Here is a 16443-nt window from a genome sequence, read left to right as displayed (position 1 = left end):
CTGGTGGGAAACTGAGGGCCTAATTCTGCTGGAATAAAAAATCATGAGTCAGTGAGAGTATGGTTTTGGTTGCTGTAACAAAATCCTCTCAAGCTACGGCAGCAAAAAGACAAGTTTATTGTGGCTGTGACTCATGTGGTCATTCAGGGACTCAGATTCTGACCATGCAGTTACTCAGGGATTCAGACTCTGATCCAGGAAGTTCCTTGGGGATTCAGGGTTCAATTCAGGTGGTCACTTGGGGATTCAGTTTCTGATTCAGGTGGTCACTCAGGAATTGAGGCACTAATCCAGGTAATCACTTAGGGATTCAGGCTCTGATTTATGCAGTTACTCAGGGATTTGGGCTCTGATTCATGTGGTCTCTCGAGGATTCAGGCTTTGATGTACATAGTCACTTGAGAAGTTAGGCTCTGATCCATATGGTCACTGGGTGATTCAGGCTCTGACCTACAGTCACTTAGGGATTCAAATTCTGTTGCATTGGTTGTCCCCTTGGGTATGTCAAAGCTAGGTCATGAGCGTGTTTATGTTCCAGCTCACAGAGCGTGTGGAGGAGTCTCCACCCAGTGTTTCAGGCCTACCGGCTCCTGAGATTGGCCCATGTCACTTCTGCCCACAATCCATTGTGGGAACTCAGTCCATGGCTGATCCAGCTGCAAGGGAGGCTGGGACTATGCCCAGATGCAGTTCTGTTCTAGCAGGACAGATTGTGGGGGGCAGCTCCCCTCTCGATATCACACATTTTCCTTTGCACATTCATCCACCCATGCATTCCTTATTGAGGGTGGGCCCCTCTCTGTGGCATCCCCTAATCCCTGCTCTTCATGATTGCATGTCCTCGGGCAAGTGGGTCAGCCTTGTTGGGCCTCAGTGTCTGCATCTGTTAGGTGGGCTCACCCAGGGCAGGGTGCAGCCTGCATAAGCACCCTTAGCCTGTTCTGCAGCCCTAGCCTGGCAAGGCTCAGGCCAGCACATGGGGACTGGGGGGCCCCAGAAGGCTCAGCTCCTCCAGTGTAGGCATGAAGTGTTTCTCATACCCAGAGTGAACTGGGGTGGAGGCCTGGGGTGGCTCTATAAGCGGCATCGGCTCTATCTCTTCCACCTCCAGGATGGGCACATCCCCAGGGGCCTGGGGCTGGGGCTGGGGCTGCAGCACCTGCTGGGAAGAGATGAGGCTGAACTCTCCTCCCTTCCCTACTCCCCAGTGTCGCTGGTTCCCCTAATCCCCCAGAGGGCTCCTACAAGCACCTAAGGGCATTCTACCGTGAAGCTACACCCCCAGCTCTTATTTTTTATTTTGAGACAGGGTCTAAGTTGCTTTCCCTGGCCTAGAACTTGTGATCCTTCTGCCTCAGCCTCCAAAGTAGCTGCAGTAAGTGCTAAAGTAGCTCCAAAGATCTGCAAAGTAGTAGAAAAGGGGCATACACCATTGTGCCTGGCAGGCCGGCCTTTTTGCTCACCTCTATGTGGGGGTGGCCAGAATGGCTGTTGGCAGGATCAGGAACTTTCTCCAAGACCCATCGGGGCAATACCTTGTGTCTCAGGTGAAGGCACCTGGTGGGTAGGTAAAATCAGGACTGGGAGCCTGGGTGCCGGACACTGTCCAAGCTCCAGAGTACACAAACCCTGCGGAGCCCCGAGGCTCCCCTCCACCCCCCTACAAAGTTCAGCTAATGTCCAGCAGCTGCCCCCAACACACCTAGGTAGCCCGGCATGTCCCCTCACCTCACCTTCCAGAGGTGGCCAGGCCCAGGCAGCAGACCAACAGGAACAAGGCCCATGGGCACAGGATTCGGGGCAGGACTCCCCAGCTCAAAGTATTCCCTGCAGGGCGAAGAGGAGAGACGTTTTGGATGCCACGAAGCATGGAAAAGACGTAAGGCTTGTGGATGGGTTTGGGCTTGCTCGATGGAGTGGGGGGGCTTATATGTGTGAGGGGCTAGGAATCTTGAGAAGGGGCTGAGCTCGTGAATAGGACAGTGTTGATAGGTCAAAGTGGGGGGCAGCGTGAAACCATGGGAGACACAGCGCCTGGTAAGACGCTGCAGCATTAGCAGAATCAAAAGACCCCTAGAAGTGGGCCATGGTGGCACATGCTCGTCATCCTAGCACATGGGAGGCTGTGGCAGGATTATCACCAGGAGTTCGAGGCCAACCTGGGGTACATAGCGAGTTCAAGGCTAGTGAGAACTACATAGTGAGGGCTGGGGGGGTTCAACCCAGTGGTACAGATGTGCTCAGTGTGCACACAGACCTGGTTCAATCCCCAGACTCCCCCCATACTAATCCTCCACCTTAAGTCATATTGTCCCTGCCCTGAAGCCCAGGTGAGGACTCCAGACACCTCCTCCCCCAAGTGGAGCAGGCAGTCCCACCCCATCCTCTACCTGGCAGGTGAAACTGGAGGCTGGGACCAGGTGGGCCTTGTCCCGCAATGGTGGCCGCCATCACCCACAGCTTGCAGGGTCCCCAGGGGAGTTCGGGCAGAGTGACCTTCCGGGTGCTGCTGCTCACTGAGGAACACGAGCACAGAGGGAGGGGAAGTGCTCTCTACCACAGGGCCTTTGAATGTGCAGTTTCATCTGCCCACAGCACTGGTCCCCAGCAACATGGGATTTTTTTCTCATTCCTGAAGGTCTTTGTTCAAATGCTACCTCCACAGCAAAGCCTTCCCTGAGTGCCCCTCCATTGTAAACTACCTCTGCGCCACTAGCCCACCCTGCTTCATTTTCCACTCAGCATGGATCACCACCTGATATATTTCTTAGATATTATTTGGTTTGTCTATGTATGTGGGTTGCCCACAAACACACTAATAATAATAATAATAATAATGAAAATAAGAAAGAAAAAATTATCTAGGGTATAGTGGCACACACCTGTGATCTCAGCTACCATGAAGGCTAAGGCAGGAGCTCAAGGCCACACTGAACAACATAGTGAGACCTCATCTCAAAAAAAAAAAAAAAAAAAGGAGACCCATATAGGCATATTCCCAGCACCTTCTCAGACCACATACTGCAGTAAGCACTCAAAAATGATACATGATTAGGGCTGGGGATTTAGCTCAGTGGTTGTTCCGCCTGCTGTGCAAGCACAAGGACCCGAGTTCAATCCCTGGTACCAAAAAAACAAAACAAAACAAAATGATACATGATTAGGGCCGGGGATTTAGCTCAGTGGTTTCACCACCTGCTATGCAAGCACAAGGACCCGAGTTTGATCCCCGGTACCAAAAAAAAAAAAAAAAAAAAAAAATACATGAGCACGGCGGTGCATACCTGCGATCCCACCACTCTGGAAAGCTGAGGCAGGAGAATCACAAGTGTGAGCCCAGCCTGGGAACTTACTTAGTGAGAACTTGTCTCACTGCAAAAAATAAAAATTAAAAAAAAAAAGGGCTGAGCCCTGGGTTCAATCCTTTGTATCACAAACCAAATACAAATAAAAAATGAAAATCACGCTATAATCCTACAATCTTTATTGGCATTGAAAGGATTTATTTCCATATTTGTGGCTTGGCTTTGCCAATCTTGAGCTTATTTTATACCAAAAAGGAAGCCATCTCCAGAGTTCCAGAACGCTTTCCATCTTGTTAATGTAATGAAATGTGACAGGTGTCTTTCAACATCAATACACATAGATCGGAGCTTTCAGTTTTAATGCCCCAGTGAGGCCATTATGTCAATAACCAGAGAGTCACTGTCCTCCAGGGATGGAGGGTAGCCAGGGCAAAGAGACAGCCAGAGGGCCCGGGGTTCAGGGGTGGGGTTGGCCTGGTCTTGGGGGCCGAGGGAGGCACGGGAGGGGGGAGGCTCACCGTTCACACAGACTGAGGCTCTGGAGCCACTCCGTGCACACCAGGTGTAGTGGGAGAGGTGGCCCCGGAGCTGATGCTTTGAGAGCTCTCCCCAGGCCACTGCGGGGGTCCCCAAGGGGTCATCCGGGAGCCGCCAAACTGCTGGACCCGCTACAGGTGCTGTGGGGAAACTACTTGGTCACATTCTGCTGGCTTCCAGGAATCTTCCACACCCTCCAGCCCTGTTCTTACCTAGCTCCTCTCCAAACCCCCAGACAGAGGGAGCAGGGGCCAGGCCCTCAGGAAAGACTGCTGTCACCGAGATGTGATAGGGGACCCCTCTTGTAAAATTGCCTGGGTGGTAGAGATAGAAGACCATTTAGGGTTGCCTCTCCCACCCCCACTCACTACCCAACGGGCACCATCTTCCCCAGGGTCCCCCAGACACTGTGGGATAAGGCCTGGGTGTCAGGGATTGATCTGGGAAGCGACACCAGGAGACACCAGCAGGGCAAAAGTGAGATGATATAAGAAAGGCAGCCTGGCTGGGCGTGGTGGCACACACCTCTAATCCCAGCACTCAGGAGGCTGTGCTTCCAGTTCAAGGCTGCCTGAGATCCATAGTGAGTTCAAAGCCAGCCTGAACTACATAGCGAGACCCTGTCTCAAAACACCAAAAAAAAAAAAAAAAGAAAGAAAGAAAGAAAGAAAGGCATCTAGGAAAAGGTGTTAAGAAACAAGTGCCCATGGGCTGGGGATTTAGCTCAGTGGCAACATGTTTGCCTTACAAGGGTCAGGTCCTGAGTTCAATCCCTGGTACCACAAAACAAACAAACAAACCCCACAAGTGCCCAGCCAGGCTTGTGGTAGAGGATTGCTTGAGCCCAGGATTTCAAGACCAGCCTGGGCACACCTCTAACTTTAGCACTCTGGGAGGCTGAGGCAGGAGGAGCCCAAATTCCAGCCCAGCCTCAGCATTTTAGAGACTTAGTGAGATCTTATCTCAAAATTTAAAAAATGGGGCTGGGGATGTAGCTCGGTGCAAAGGCCCTGGGTTACCACGAAAAGAAAAAGAAAGGGAGGAGGAGGGAGAAGATGAAAGGAGGGAAGAAATGAAGGAAGGAAGGAAGGAAGGAAGAAAGGAAGGAAGAAAGGAGTTGGTTTCCACTATAGATAACTGAGGCTCAGTACTGCTGGAGCCCACCAGGGGCAGCAGAGAGGCACCCAGAATCCTCTGTGGCGCAGGGAATTGATCTTCCAGCTCAGCCTGCTTGGTCCACAGCCACCCCTAGTGGTGGTCACGGGCCCTCCCAGAACCCACAGATGCTGCACAACACTAGAGCTCCAGACTGTGAGCCAAGTCAACCTCTCTTGTTCATAAGTGCCACCCTTGGGGACTTTGTCATAACAACAGAAGATAGACTCATAGAAGTGGGAACCTGGTGTTTTGGCCTTACCTAGCAGCACAGCACTGTGGTTCCCCAGAGAAATCCGGGTCCAGCTGACATCCTCCAGGGCTTTTCCGTCCAGGGCCCAGGCCACCACATACTCCCATGGCTCCTGGGTCCCCTGTTGCCAGCTCACCAGCAGTCCGGGGGTCCCAGCAATGCTGCTGACCACCACATTCTGGGGCGCAGAGTCTGCAGCTAGGGGAGTCCTGGTTGCCCACTCAGGAGGCCCTGCCCACTCCCAGTCCCGAGCAGAGGGGGTTCCTGTCTCTTACCCAAGCAGAACAAGGAGAGGTTGGTGGAGGGCACCCAGGGGACACCATCCTTGGCAGACACCCTGGCCCACCGTGCCCAGGCAGGGATGGGCCACGAACAGCAGGGCACCTCCTCCTGCATCTGCATCTTCTCTCCAGCCCAGAACCACACTTGGTAGCTCACTTGCACGCAGGGCCCCGGAGCCTGGGGAGAAGCCAAGAGAGTTCATGTCTCCAATTTAACCAGGGACTATGGTGGGCTGGCTGTGGTGTTGCATGCATGTCACCCTAGAACTCCAAGCGGCTGAGGCAGGAGGATTCCAAATATGAGCTTAGCCTGGGCAACTTATCAACTTAGCAAGACTCTGTCTCAAAATAAAAAAGAAAAATGGGCTGGAGATGGAGCTCAGTGTGAAGGTCCTGGAGTCCATCCCCAGTATGAGGGGAACCTACTATATGCCTCAGTGAGGTCACCTGATAAGACAATTAGAGAAGCAGTATGGTCGGGTCCATTTTACAGATGTAGAAACTGAATTTTTGAGGAGCTCACTGGACAGATGAAATTTGAATAAGGTTTCTTGGCAAGAAATAGTAAGATTAGGGAGACACTCACTTTGGGTAGAAAATTTAAGGGTGACAAATACCAAAAACCTAGTAACCCTGTGGTTCCATCTACTTGTAAGGCTGAGGGAGGAGGATTGCTTGAACCCAGGAGTTCAAGACCAGCCTGGTCAATGTAGCAAGACCCTATCTAAGAAAAACAAAATACCCAGAAAAAAATACCCAGTAACCAAGATTAAATAATACTTGAATACTTTTTTTGGGGGGGGGGTTCTTTTGAGACAGGGTCTCACTATGTAGCCCAGGCTGGTCTCGAACTCATGGCAATCCTCCTGCCTCAGCTTCCTGAGTGCTGGGATTACAGGTGTGAGCCACCACATCAGGCATGTGCAATATTTTAATAAATCAAAATGAATACAAAAAACATAAGACAAACAAAATGGCAGGGTTTCAGGTAAAGCCAGGATCCAGTCCTCCACTTGTGTGGCCCTGCCTTGCTATCCTCATCCCAATTCTGGTCATGGTTAGCACCAGTCAAACTCTATTTACAAATATAGACCGCTGGTCCTGGGAGACCAGATTGCTGATTTGACTTTTTTCTTTCTTTGAGACATGGTCTAGTTATGTAGTTCACGCTGGTCTTGAACTCACTATGCAGCCCATGCTGGCCTCGAACTCACAGTGATCCTCCTGCCTCAGCCTCCTGAGTGCTGGGATTACAGGCATGTGCCACCATGCCCGGCCTGCTGATTCGATTTTTTAAAATATTAAATTAAAATATTATTCATCAGCTGGCTGTGATAGCTCACACTTGCAGTCCCAGCACTCCAGGAGGCTGAGGCTGGAGGATTGCACGTTCAAGTCCAGCTTGTGCAATTTAGCAACTTAATGACACCCTGTCTCAAAATTGAAAAAAAATTTTTGTTTGTTTTTTGAGGTAGGGTCTCACTAGGTAGATCAGGCTGCCCTTTAACTCACTATGCAGCCCAGGCTGGCCTCCAACTCATGGAGATCCTCCTGTTTCAGCCGCTCAGAGTGCAGGGATTACAAGCCTATGCCACCATGCCCAGCGAGATCCAGGACTTAATGATACGTGACACATAATAGGTCCTCAATAAATATGAATTAATGAGGACTGTCGGCCTTTTTTGCTTTTTGTTCCCATGCTGAGGATGGAACCCAGGACCTCACCCATGCTAGGCAAGTGCTCCACCACTGAGCCACAACCCCAGCCTTTTTAATTTTGAGACAGGGTCTCCCTAAGTCACTAAATTGCCCAGGCGGTGCTCAAACTTGCGATCCTCCTGCCTCAGTCTCCCAAATAGCTGGGATTTAGCCCGCGCGCCTGGCCCTTTTCAGCCACCTCCCACCACTCGTGTGATGCAGGCCTTTGAGCTCCAGTCTTCCAGACCCTGAGCCTGGTGTCCCTTATCCCGGTCTCAGGCCCACAGCCAGGACCTCTCGAGCGCCTGCTCGCAATCCCCGTATCGGCCTGCAGGGGGCAGCAGAGACTACGTCCCGTCCGCATCATTGCTGTTGGGGGCGCCCTGGAAAAAGGCACCTGGGCACGGAGCTCACCTTCCACACCAGCAGGGCTGCCGGGCTGCCTGGGGTCATGCACGGGTTCCCAGCGATCCATACGTCCTTAGGGGCTGGAAGGATGGGATGGGAGCTGATGAGCAGACCGGTGGTCTGGAGAAGCAGAGGCGGGGTAAGCCGGAGCCTCACCAGCGGGCGGGGTCTGGAAGTGCAGGGCCTGGCTCCACTCGCTCCACAGGTCTCCTTTGGTCTCCACTCTGCAGCGTCCACGCACTTTGTAGGCCGAGGTGAGCTCCAGCTCCTGCATCTCCACCGGGCTCAGAGGCACAGTCTTCACTTCCGGCTCTAGCTGCCAGAGGGAACAGAGAGCCAGGCCCCAGGGCGGAGCCCAGGGTGCTTGAGCTGGTGACCAGCCGTCCTGGTGGGCCCAGGACTAAAAGGATACAGAATATTGAGGCTTTTAGTGGCAAAGTCCGGCCAGGCACGGTGGTGCACGCCCGTGATCCCATCTACTCGGGAGGCTGAGGCAGGTGGATCCCAAGTTCCAGCCCAGCCTGGATAATTTAGCAAACACACTGTCTCGAAATATAAAAAATGAAAAGTGTGAGACCAAAGTGAACCTAAGAAATGTCACCTTGGCCTGTGATTAAACTCCCCTCATACCCCTCCCCTTACAGAGTGCTGGAATTCCCCACAAGAGAGCCGCTTGCTCTGCTTCTGTAAACATGCTTTATCACTCCCCGGGAACAGATGGTGCCCAGTGCCTCCCTGTAACCACCGAGCCCTGTAGCCACAGAAGGCCCCATCTTGGCAAGCTAGGTGGGATGAAAAAGAACTGGGTTGTGAAAGATATTTCACAGCTGGCTGAAGGACATGGTGGCCTCTCCCTGAACTTCTTTGTTTGAGTTACCTATAAAAGCTGTGCTGTCCCCTGCTTCGGGGCTTCACTTCTCCTTGAGAGTGGAGTCCATGTGCGTGAATAAACTCCTTTTAGTTATAACTCTGTCTTGGTCCTGGTGTTTGGTGATTTCCTGGCTGGCGTGGCACAACAAAAAGAGCTACGGTGCAACTCAGTGGTAGAGTGCTTGCCTAACGTGTTTACTAAGTTGCTCCATCCCCCTCAACCCCCCCCCAAGCCCCCATATGGTACAATCGCAGGCAGAGTGGTGGTTAAGTGTAGCAGTGGGTAGTGAGTTCTTACTCAAGGTCACAGAGCAGGGAGCTGCAGCTGAATTTTGTATCCAAGCAGCCAGATTCTCACATCTGTATTGCAGAGCTGCTCTGAATGGCACCAACAATCACAATGACATCAATTTTGCATTTTTTTTGGCGCTGAACATGTAAGCCAGAGAGAGCCTGGTGCATGCTAGGTAAGTGCTCTCCACAACTCTGCTTTTTGTTGTGGTGTTTTGTGTCAAAAATCTGTGGCTGTAGCAGTTGACAATCCCCAATATCCCCGTCTTTCTTCACAAAGAGAACCCTGGTGTAACTAGCTGGGAACATGGCTGGCAAGAATAAAGACTACATTTCCCAGCCTCCTTTGCAGTCAAATGAGGCCATGTGACTATGTTCTCAGCCAAGGACATATCACAGAAAATAAGATACTCAACTTCCTGGTTGTGTGTTAAAGTGCATGCATGGGTTCCCCAATCCTTCTGGGATCCTCTTGTTCTGGACTTGGCTTCCACTTTCCTGTTGTGTGACCTTGGGAAAGTTGCTTAACTTCTCTGAGATTCAGCTTCCCCAACTATAAAATGGATACCTGGTTTTTCTTCTGAGACTACATTACATAGTCTGGTCTTGAACACTGAAGTTTAAGTGATCCTCCTGCCTCAGCCTCCTGAGTAGCTGGGACTATGGTCACTGTGCGCAGCTGCTTTTGTTGTATTTTATTTTCTTTTTCAGCAGCATCAGGCATCCAGGAGATGTTCTCTTAAATGTTTGCTCTTGTTAGTTATTATTATTTTAAGGTTAATTTAAGCCATCCAAAACTTCTATTCTTGAAAAAAAAAAATGTTAGAGGAGGTTTACTGAATTTCTCAAAAATGCCAAGTGGCCTTTGGGTCACAACTGCACAACACCTAAACTGTGAGCCCTCAGCATCCGTGGAGGGAGGGTTCCATGACCCCAAAGCCTTGAGTACCCAGTCCTCTCCATCGGTGGCACAGGGTTGCCAAAACCTGCTCTCGTCCTCTGCAGCCTTAGCGCCTCTGCACATGGAGAACACTGGATGCTGCGCAAATGGCATGTGCAGTTGTCTCACTGTGTTGCAGAGGGAATCCCGCTGAGAAAAATATCACCAATATGTGTACAGCGCATATCTGATCCTCCCATTTGCCAAGATTTTCAGTACTGAAATGGTTGAATCTGAGGCTGTGGACTCGTGGATAGGAAGGACTATAGATTATTTAGTGAGGAAGGATAAGGTCTTGCTAAGTCATTAAGTTGCCCAGTGCGATCCTCCTGCCTCAGCCCCCCTGAGTGCTGGGATAGAAAGCTATTAGCTGGGGCCTGCTGGGTGGGCACCTGGCCTGCAGGCTCTGCCAGAACAGGTCGGGGACAGATACTTACCAGGGACCAGCCTTGCTCCAGGCACCTCTGATAGTAGAACTGACAGATCAGGGGCTTGGATGGCCATTCAGGTGGCTGCCACTGCACGGTAGCCTCCAGCGGTGCATCCTCTGAGAAGTCCACGCCACCGGGTAACAGATGGGGGGTGTCGGGCTTCACTGGGGTGGGGGGAAGCATGCAGTGAGGGAGGGGGGCCCTGTGACCTCTCACGGACCACTCGCCTCTGCCACCTACCTCGGGTTTCCAGGTCCACGAGGACCGGTGTCCAGAGAGGCCTGCCCCCTTGAGTCCCCCAGACCAGCAGATGGTCCGCCTCGGTGAACTTCTTCCGAGCAATGGTCCCCCAACTCTGCCCCGCGGGCACTGCCACTGTCTGGGTTCTGTTGGAGTGGCTGTGGGACATTTGAGGATGAGAGCCAAGGTGACACCCGAGAACTGACCTAGGGCTACAACCTACTCTGCTGGATGCAAAACCCGGATCTGCTGCTTCAGAGCTGTGACTGGAGGAGGCGACTTCTCTTAGCCCCTCTGTGCCTCAGCCCCTCACCCACCATGACAGTGCCTGATGCAAGTGACAGCTCAGAGTGGGTCAGCAGACATGGAATGCACTCGCAGGGTGCTGGGGACACAGTGAGCCAGTCCCCAGGTATGGTGGCTCCACTGTGCACTACTGCTTTAGAATAGTGACAAGAAATAGGCATGTGACAGAGATCAGAGATCAGATTTTGAATTCTGGAACCAGGCATGGTAGTCCACACCTTTCATCCCAGCACTCTGGGAGGCTGAGGCAGGAGGATCACAAGTGTGAGCCCAGCCTGGACAACTTAGCAAGACCTGTCTCAAGATAACAGAAATTTAAAAGGCTGGGGATGTAGCTCAGTTCGAAGGCCCTAGGTTCAATCCCTAGTATTGGAAAACCAGTAAGTAAATATTTTTTGAATTTTGGGAACTGGGGTGTGTGGCTCAGTGGTACAGGGCTTGCCTATCATGTGTGAGCCCTGGGTGCTATCCTTAATACTGGAAAAAAATTTTTTAAATTTTTATCTTTTTCTCGGCCAGCAATATAGAACAACCATTGTGTTTTTCACTTACAGTACAATATTCAGTAAGTTACATGAGATAGTCAACACTTTATCATAAAAGTGACTTGGTTTTTGGAGTCCTAGGGATAGAACCCAGAACTGTTCTACCACTGAGCTCCATCCCCAGCCCTTTTTATTTTTCATTTTGAGACAAGGTCTCACTAAGTTTCTGAGGCTAGCCTTGAACTCATGATCCTCCTGCCTCAGCCTCCCAGGGAGTGGGATGACAGGCGAGGGTCACCAAACCCAGCTCATCTGTGCATGTTACATGAGCGTTGCTCAATATGTTTCCTGCTCTCTCTTTACAAAATGCATGCTCAGATCCACGAAACTGCTCAGTTGCCAGTGTGTGTTGTACCAGGCCCTGTTCTAGAAGCTTAGGACAGAAGTATGACAAAAACAGCCGAAGGCCTGTCTGAAGCTAGTGTCACTTCTCACACGGGCAGGGGAGATGAGAGGCACAGACAGATATAACTGATGCTACATCAGGTGGTACACGTGATGAACAGAACAACCAAGGTAGGGACAGGAGGCTGAAGCAGGAAGATTACAAGATCAAGCCCAGCCAGGGCAACTTAGTAACTTAGCAGGAGCCTGTCTCAAAATAAGAAATGAAAAAGGTCTGGGAATGGAACTCACTGTGAAGGCCCTAGGTTCGATCCCTAGCACTGCCAAATAAAAAGTAAAGGCTCAGAACAAGGCTTTAGTCAAGGAAACAAACAAACAAGAAACCTCCAAGAGAAAAACCAAGCATTTGTGAGGAAGTGGAGAAATTGGGACTCTCCTGCATTGCTGGTGGGAATGTGGAAGGGTGCAGGGGTTGTGACGTTTAAACATAAAGCTCCCATGTAACCAGCAATGGCATTCCTGGGGGAGCACCCAAAAGAGCTGAAAACAGGAGGTGCAGTGGCATGTGCCTCTAGTCACAGCTACTCAGGAGGCTGAGGCAGGAAGATCACTTGAGCCCAGGGGTTTGAGGCCAGCCTGGGTAACACAGCAAGATCCCATCTCAAAACCAAAACAGCCAGGTGTGGTGGTGCACACCTATAATTCCAGTACTGAGGAGGCTGAGGCAGGAGGATAGTGAGTTAGAGGCCAGCCTGGGCCACATAGTGAGACCCTACCTAAAAAAAGGAAAGATGGGCTGGGGGTTTAGCTCAGTGGTGCCACCACCTGCCTCACAAGTGCAAGGTCCTGAGTTTGATCCTCGGTACCGGAAAAAAAAAAAAAAGATAGGCTGAAAATGACAATTTTTGTTATATATAGATATATATTATTTTTTATTTTTTATTTTGGTACTGGGGATCGAACTCAGGACCTTGCATTTGCAAGGCAGGCGGCAGAACCACTGAGCTAAATCCCCGGCCCTGTTATATATATATACATATATTAACACCATTTAAGAAGAGAAAAATAAGCCAGGCACCATGGCATATGTCTGTAATCCCAGCACTTGGGAAGCTGAGGCAGAAGGATCACTGCCAGTTCAAGGCCAGCTTGGGCTACATAGTGAGACCCTGTCTCCAAAATAAATAAAATAAAATTGAAGGGCTGGGATGTAGTTGAGGGGCAGGGTTCTTGCCTAGCATGTGCCCGGCCGGGTTCAATCTCCAGTACCAGAAAGGAAGGGGCGGGGGGAAACAGCGCCCCAGGGCCCTCTGTGTCTTCCACTGCCTCTGTGCTGTCCCTCCCTCCGCCCAGTTGAAGTTCCGTGAGGTTCATCGTTAGGACCACCGCACTATCCCCTGGGCTCCAGTCCCACAAGTGCCAGGCTCTGTCGCCTCTCCCAGTGCGGGAATCCCAAGTGGCAGCGTCATCCTTCCATGTGCTTCGAGAGGGTAAGCAAGCTCGAAGAGGCCACACAGCCAGGCGGAAGCCAGCTCCTCTTAGCCGGCTCGCTCACCCGACACATGCCTGCGCCCTGCAGGGGCAGAGCCAGCCCGGGGAAGCGGCTCCGCCGTTTAGCAGGGGAGAAAAGCAGGCTCAGAGAGGGAGAGTGACAAACCCAGGGCCACACAGCCCTGAGAGGCTTGAGAACTGGGGGAGCAGAGCCCCTTCCTGATTCGCAGAGTGGCTCCCTCCACTGCCTCAGTTTCCCCAAGTGGCACTAGTGTACTCACTACTTCCGGCTTTGGAAGTGCAGGACGATGGGGTTTCTGGAGTCCGGGAGCGGTTCCCAGGAGCAGTTCAGGTTCCGCTGGGATCCGACTCTAAAGCACTGCAGCAGCCCCGCGCTGCCTGGAGGGGGCGCCGGCGGTCAAGCTCCCACCTTCCCCACATCCCCCATCCGAGTTCTCAGAGCGTCTTTTTCCTTTTTTCTTTTGTAGATGCTGGGGTCACACCCTGAGGGCTCTGCCCCCAGCAACTCCCCAGCCCCGCTTCGCAGGACTTGGGACAGACTTCTCACCACTGCAGCCCGCGATGCCTGGCCGCGCGCAAGGGAAGGGGGCGCTGGGCACCCTCACCCAGTTCTGCGCGGACCTTCTCCCCCTCCCCGCTGCCAGCCACATCCTGTTGGCACCCAAGGGCTCCCACCCCCACCACACCCCTACGACACCCTAGGCGCCCCCCCCGGCACCCCCGCACCCCCGGGCCGGCGGAGACCCCGGACTCTGGCCCCAGCCCGCGCCCCACTCACCCTGGGCGCGAGTCCCAGGGAGTAGCGCCACTACCAGCGACAGCAGCGACAGCGGCCGGAGGGAGGCAGCCCGCGGGCCCCTCATGGCTCCTGGGGACCCCAGACCTCGCAGCCCAGGGCGGGGACAGGAAGCTGCTGCCCCGCGCGCCCCCGCCCGTCCCCAGCGGAAAGTCCCCGGGTGCGGCGGCGGCGGGGCGACGCCGAGCTCCCCGAAACCTGTCCCGCCCCAGCAGTAACACACACGCTGGTCGAGTCTGTAACTTTTATTATCCGGGCCGGGAAGGTTCCTGCGCCCACAGCGCCCTCCTCCCCATTTGTGACGTCCTGGGAATCCGGGACCCCACCAGCAGCAGCAGGACAGGAGAGGGGCTGGCGCCAGAGAAGAGGGGGCAGCTGGTTTGCACTGGGGCCAGAGCCAGGGGCTCAGAGTGGCCACTTTGGGTACATTGGGGACCAGGGAGTAGCAGGGGTCCATGAGGGCCAGGTGGAGAGGGCAGGGTCTCCGAGGGCTCAGTAGGGGTGCAGCTGTCTCGAGGCACAGTGCGGGGAGGGGGAGTCTGAGGTCAGGGCTGGATGCTGGATGTATGGTGACCCAAGCCATGGCCCATGCTTCTGGGTCCTGCAGATGCATGAAGATTGGAAAGACAGGCCTGGGGGACAAAGGCTGAGGATGGCAGGGCTGAGACATGACTGCCTGTATCTCTGGCTGGCCAGCCTTGGCCTAGCAGAGGCTGCTGATCTCGTTCTTGCTGCACCCCCACTTGCAGCAGGTGCTGGAGAGCCCAGCCAGGATGTCCCGGCTATCACGAAGAGTCCCAGGGGCACCCTGCCAGCTGGGTCGGCCACCATAGAAGGCCTGGGGGGACTTGGCCAGGGCCAGCCACTCGCTGGAGCCCACAGCATCATCCAGCTCTCTGGCCAGGCTGTCTGCATTGCCATCTTCATCCTCGAAGGCATCTGCAGCAGAGGAGGAGGATCAGGGCTCAGGCTGGGCTGCTGCCACCCCAACAGAGTGGCCCCTGACCACCCAGCCAAATTTGTAATTCAAGGTCATGATTCCAGCCAGTCCTGAGTTCAAATACTGGCTCTGCCATCTGTTTTTTGTTTTTTTCGTACCAGGGAACGAACTTGGGACCTTGCACTTGCGAGGTAGGCGGCAGAACCACTGAGCTAAATCCCCGGCCCTTCTGCCATCAGTTTTGATGGGCAGGTTATTCAACCTTACTAAGCTTGACTTTCCAGTTACTTATTTCCCCAACTCTTTATTTATTGAAAGCATGTATTTGGACACTAGCCTCTCTATAATTGTGAGTAAGAGGATTTGAGCCTCAGTTTCCTTCAAAGTGGGCACAACAATAACTCCTGTTTCCCTGAATTTTATAAGGACTAGAGGACTGAATACCAATTCTAAAACCCATAACAAGCTCAGGGACATGACAAGCAACAAAAAAGCATAAAATTTATTGATCAATCATTGATCACTTATTGAGGTGTTATCAAGTGCCAGGCACTGTTTTAACTGTTTTGGGAGGCAAACTCCTTTATTCCTCTCAGTGACAACTGCATCAGATGGATGCTGTTACTTTCACCCCAACTTCCAGAGATCACTGAGGAATGACTCAGGAATTTGTAAGAATACACAGCTATTAAGGCGAAGGGCTACTTTTTTTGAAACAAGATCTTGCTCTGTAATTCAGGCTGGCCTCAAACTCTTGGCAATCCTCCTGCCTCGGCCTCCTGAGTACTGGGATTACAGGTATGCACCACCACACATGGCTATAGGGCCACTATTTTAACTCAGGCAATGCATATTCTGGCTCTATGCTCATGTCCATCTCTCCATCCCTCCTTCCATCCATCCACCAGCATCCTCATCCTCATCCCAATGAACATCTGTCCCTTTGCCAGGCCCATGCCCCTCAAGCTCTCCTGCTTGCCCCTCCTGCTGGAGCCCACCCTGATCCTCTCCCCTGCTTACAATGTGCCCTACCTGTCCCAACCTAACCTTTTACTAACCCTGCAAAGTCACAGTGACACCCATTCCACAGTAGAGCGGCCCAGCACAGGGAAGTGAGGTGCTGAGCTGGGGTCGCCCCTAGAGTCCACACCCTCCCAGCCCAGCGACTTGGAAGCCACCTCAGCTTCCTATCTGCACACAGCGGCCTCACCTGTCACAGGTTGGGCCCAGGGACTGAGAAATGGATGGATAGATGGAGGCACAGGCAGATGGAAGGATGGGAAGTTGGATGGATGGGTGGGTGGATGGTCCCCTCTGTCCCCACTCCTCCTGCCCAGGCTCACCGGCGGCCGCGTGCTCCAGGGCGTCCGCGCGTCTCCACCGCGAGCCCCCGCAGGTGAAGATGACTGCGCGAATGAACTCACGGCCGCACAGTTTCACCCCATAGGGCGCGGCCCGGGCCTCAGCCCTGGGAACCCGTTGGCCGGGCCGCGTCCACACCGCCAGCAGCAGGAGCAGCAGCAGCAGCGCGCGCCGAGCCATTGCTCACGAGGACGCGGGACGAAGGGCCGCCGCGCCTCCCCGGAGCGG

At 53.0% G+C, this 16443-nt stretch overlaps 2 protein-coding genes across 6 annotated transcripts; both read right to left on the bottom strand.

Annotated features, from left to right (window-relative positions):
• Positions 1-96: 96 nt before the first annotated feature.
• Positions 97-14583, bottom strand: Il27ra (interleukin 27 receptor subunit alpha). 5 transcript variants are annotated; one of them, XM_087201589.1, is made up of 14 exons: positions 13896-14583; positions 13378-13495; positions 10410-10567; positions 10176-10333; positions 7794-7953; positions 7644-7717; positions 5526-5709; positions 5260-5442; positions 4055-4156; positions 3824-3982; positions 2391-2516; positions 1734-1827; positions 1464-1557; positions 97-1159 (listed from the first exon to the last, which is right to left on the bottom strand). In XM_087201589.1, the coding sequence occupies exons 1-14, from the start codon at positions 14581-14583 to the stop codon at positions 965-967; spliced, it is 2493 nt and encodes an 830-aa protein (XP_087057715.1). In that variant the 3' UTR covers positions 97-964. The 5 variants fall into 5 exon arrangements, with proteins under 5 accessions (XP_087057715.1, XP_087057714.1, XP_087057716.1 ...); XM_087201588.1 differs by having other exon boundaries at positions 97-1162; positions 13896-14070; XM_087201590.1 differs by having other exon boundaries at positions 97-1162; positions 5260-5448; positions 10176-10285; positions 13896-14070.
• Positions 14584-14616: 33 nt separating this feature from the next.
• Rln3 (relaxin 3) lies at positions 14617-16443 on the bottom strand. Its single transcript, XM_004872541.3, has 2 exons — positions 16197-16443; positions 14617-14852 (listed from the first exon to the last, which is right to left on the bottom strand). The coding sequence occupies exons 1-2, from the start codon at positions 16393-16395 to the stop codon at positions 14617-14619; spliced, it is 435 nt and encodes a 144-aa protein (XP_004872598.1). The 5' UTR covers positions 16396-16443.

The sequence above is a fragment of the Heterocephalus glaber genome, unplaced genomic scaffold, assembly GCF_053883595.1.
Source record: "Heterocephalus glaber isolate CG9 unplaced genomic scaffold, H.glaber_assembly_v1.0 deba00001760, whole genome shotgun sequence".
Lineage (NCBI taxonomy): Eukaryota > Metazoa > Chordata > Mammalia > Rodentia > Bathyergidae > Heterocephalus > Heterocephalus glaber.
The sequence above is the reverse complement of the archived record's forward strand: the minus strand, read 5'-3'. Positions and strand labels throughout refer to the sequence as shown.

Coding starts and splice junctions, on each gene's coding strand:
- Il27ra (XM_087201589.1), bottom strand. CDS start 14,583: ATGTCTCAGCCCTGCCATCCTCAGCCTTTGTCCCCCAGGCCTGTCTTT. Junction 5,443..5,525: donor CCTCTCCTTGTTCTGCTTGG/GTAAGAGACAGG, acceptor CCCTAGCTGCAG/ACTCTGCGCCCCAGAATGTG. Junction 1,160..1,463: donor CTGGCCACCCCCACATAGAG/GTGAGCAAAAAG, acceptor TCTTCCCAGCAG/GTGCTGCAGCCCCAGCCCCA.
- Rln3 (XM_004872541.3), bottom strand. CDS start 16,395: ATGGCTCGGCGCGCGCTGCTGCTGCTGCTCCTGCTGCTGGCGGTGTGG. Junction 14,853..16,196: donor CCTGGAGCACGCGGCCGCCG/GTGAGCCTGGGC, acceptor CCTCTGCTGCAG/ATGCCTTCGAGGATGAAGAT.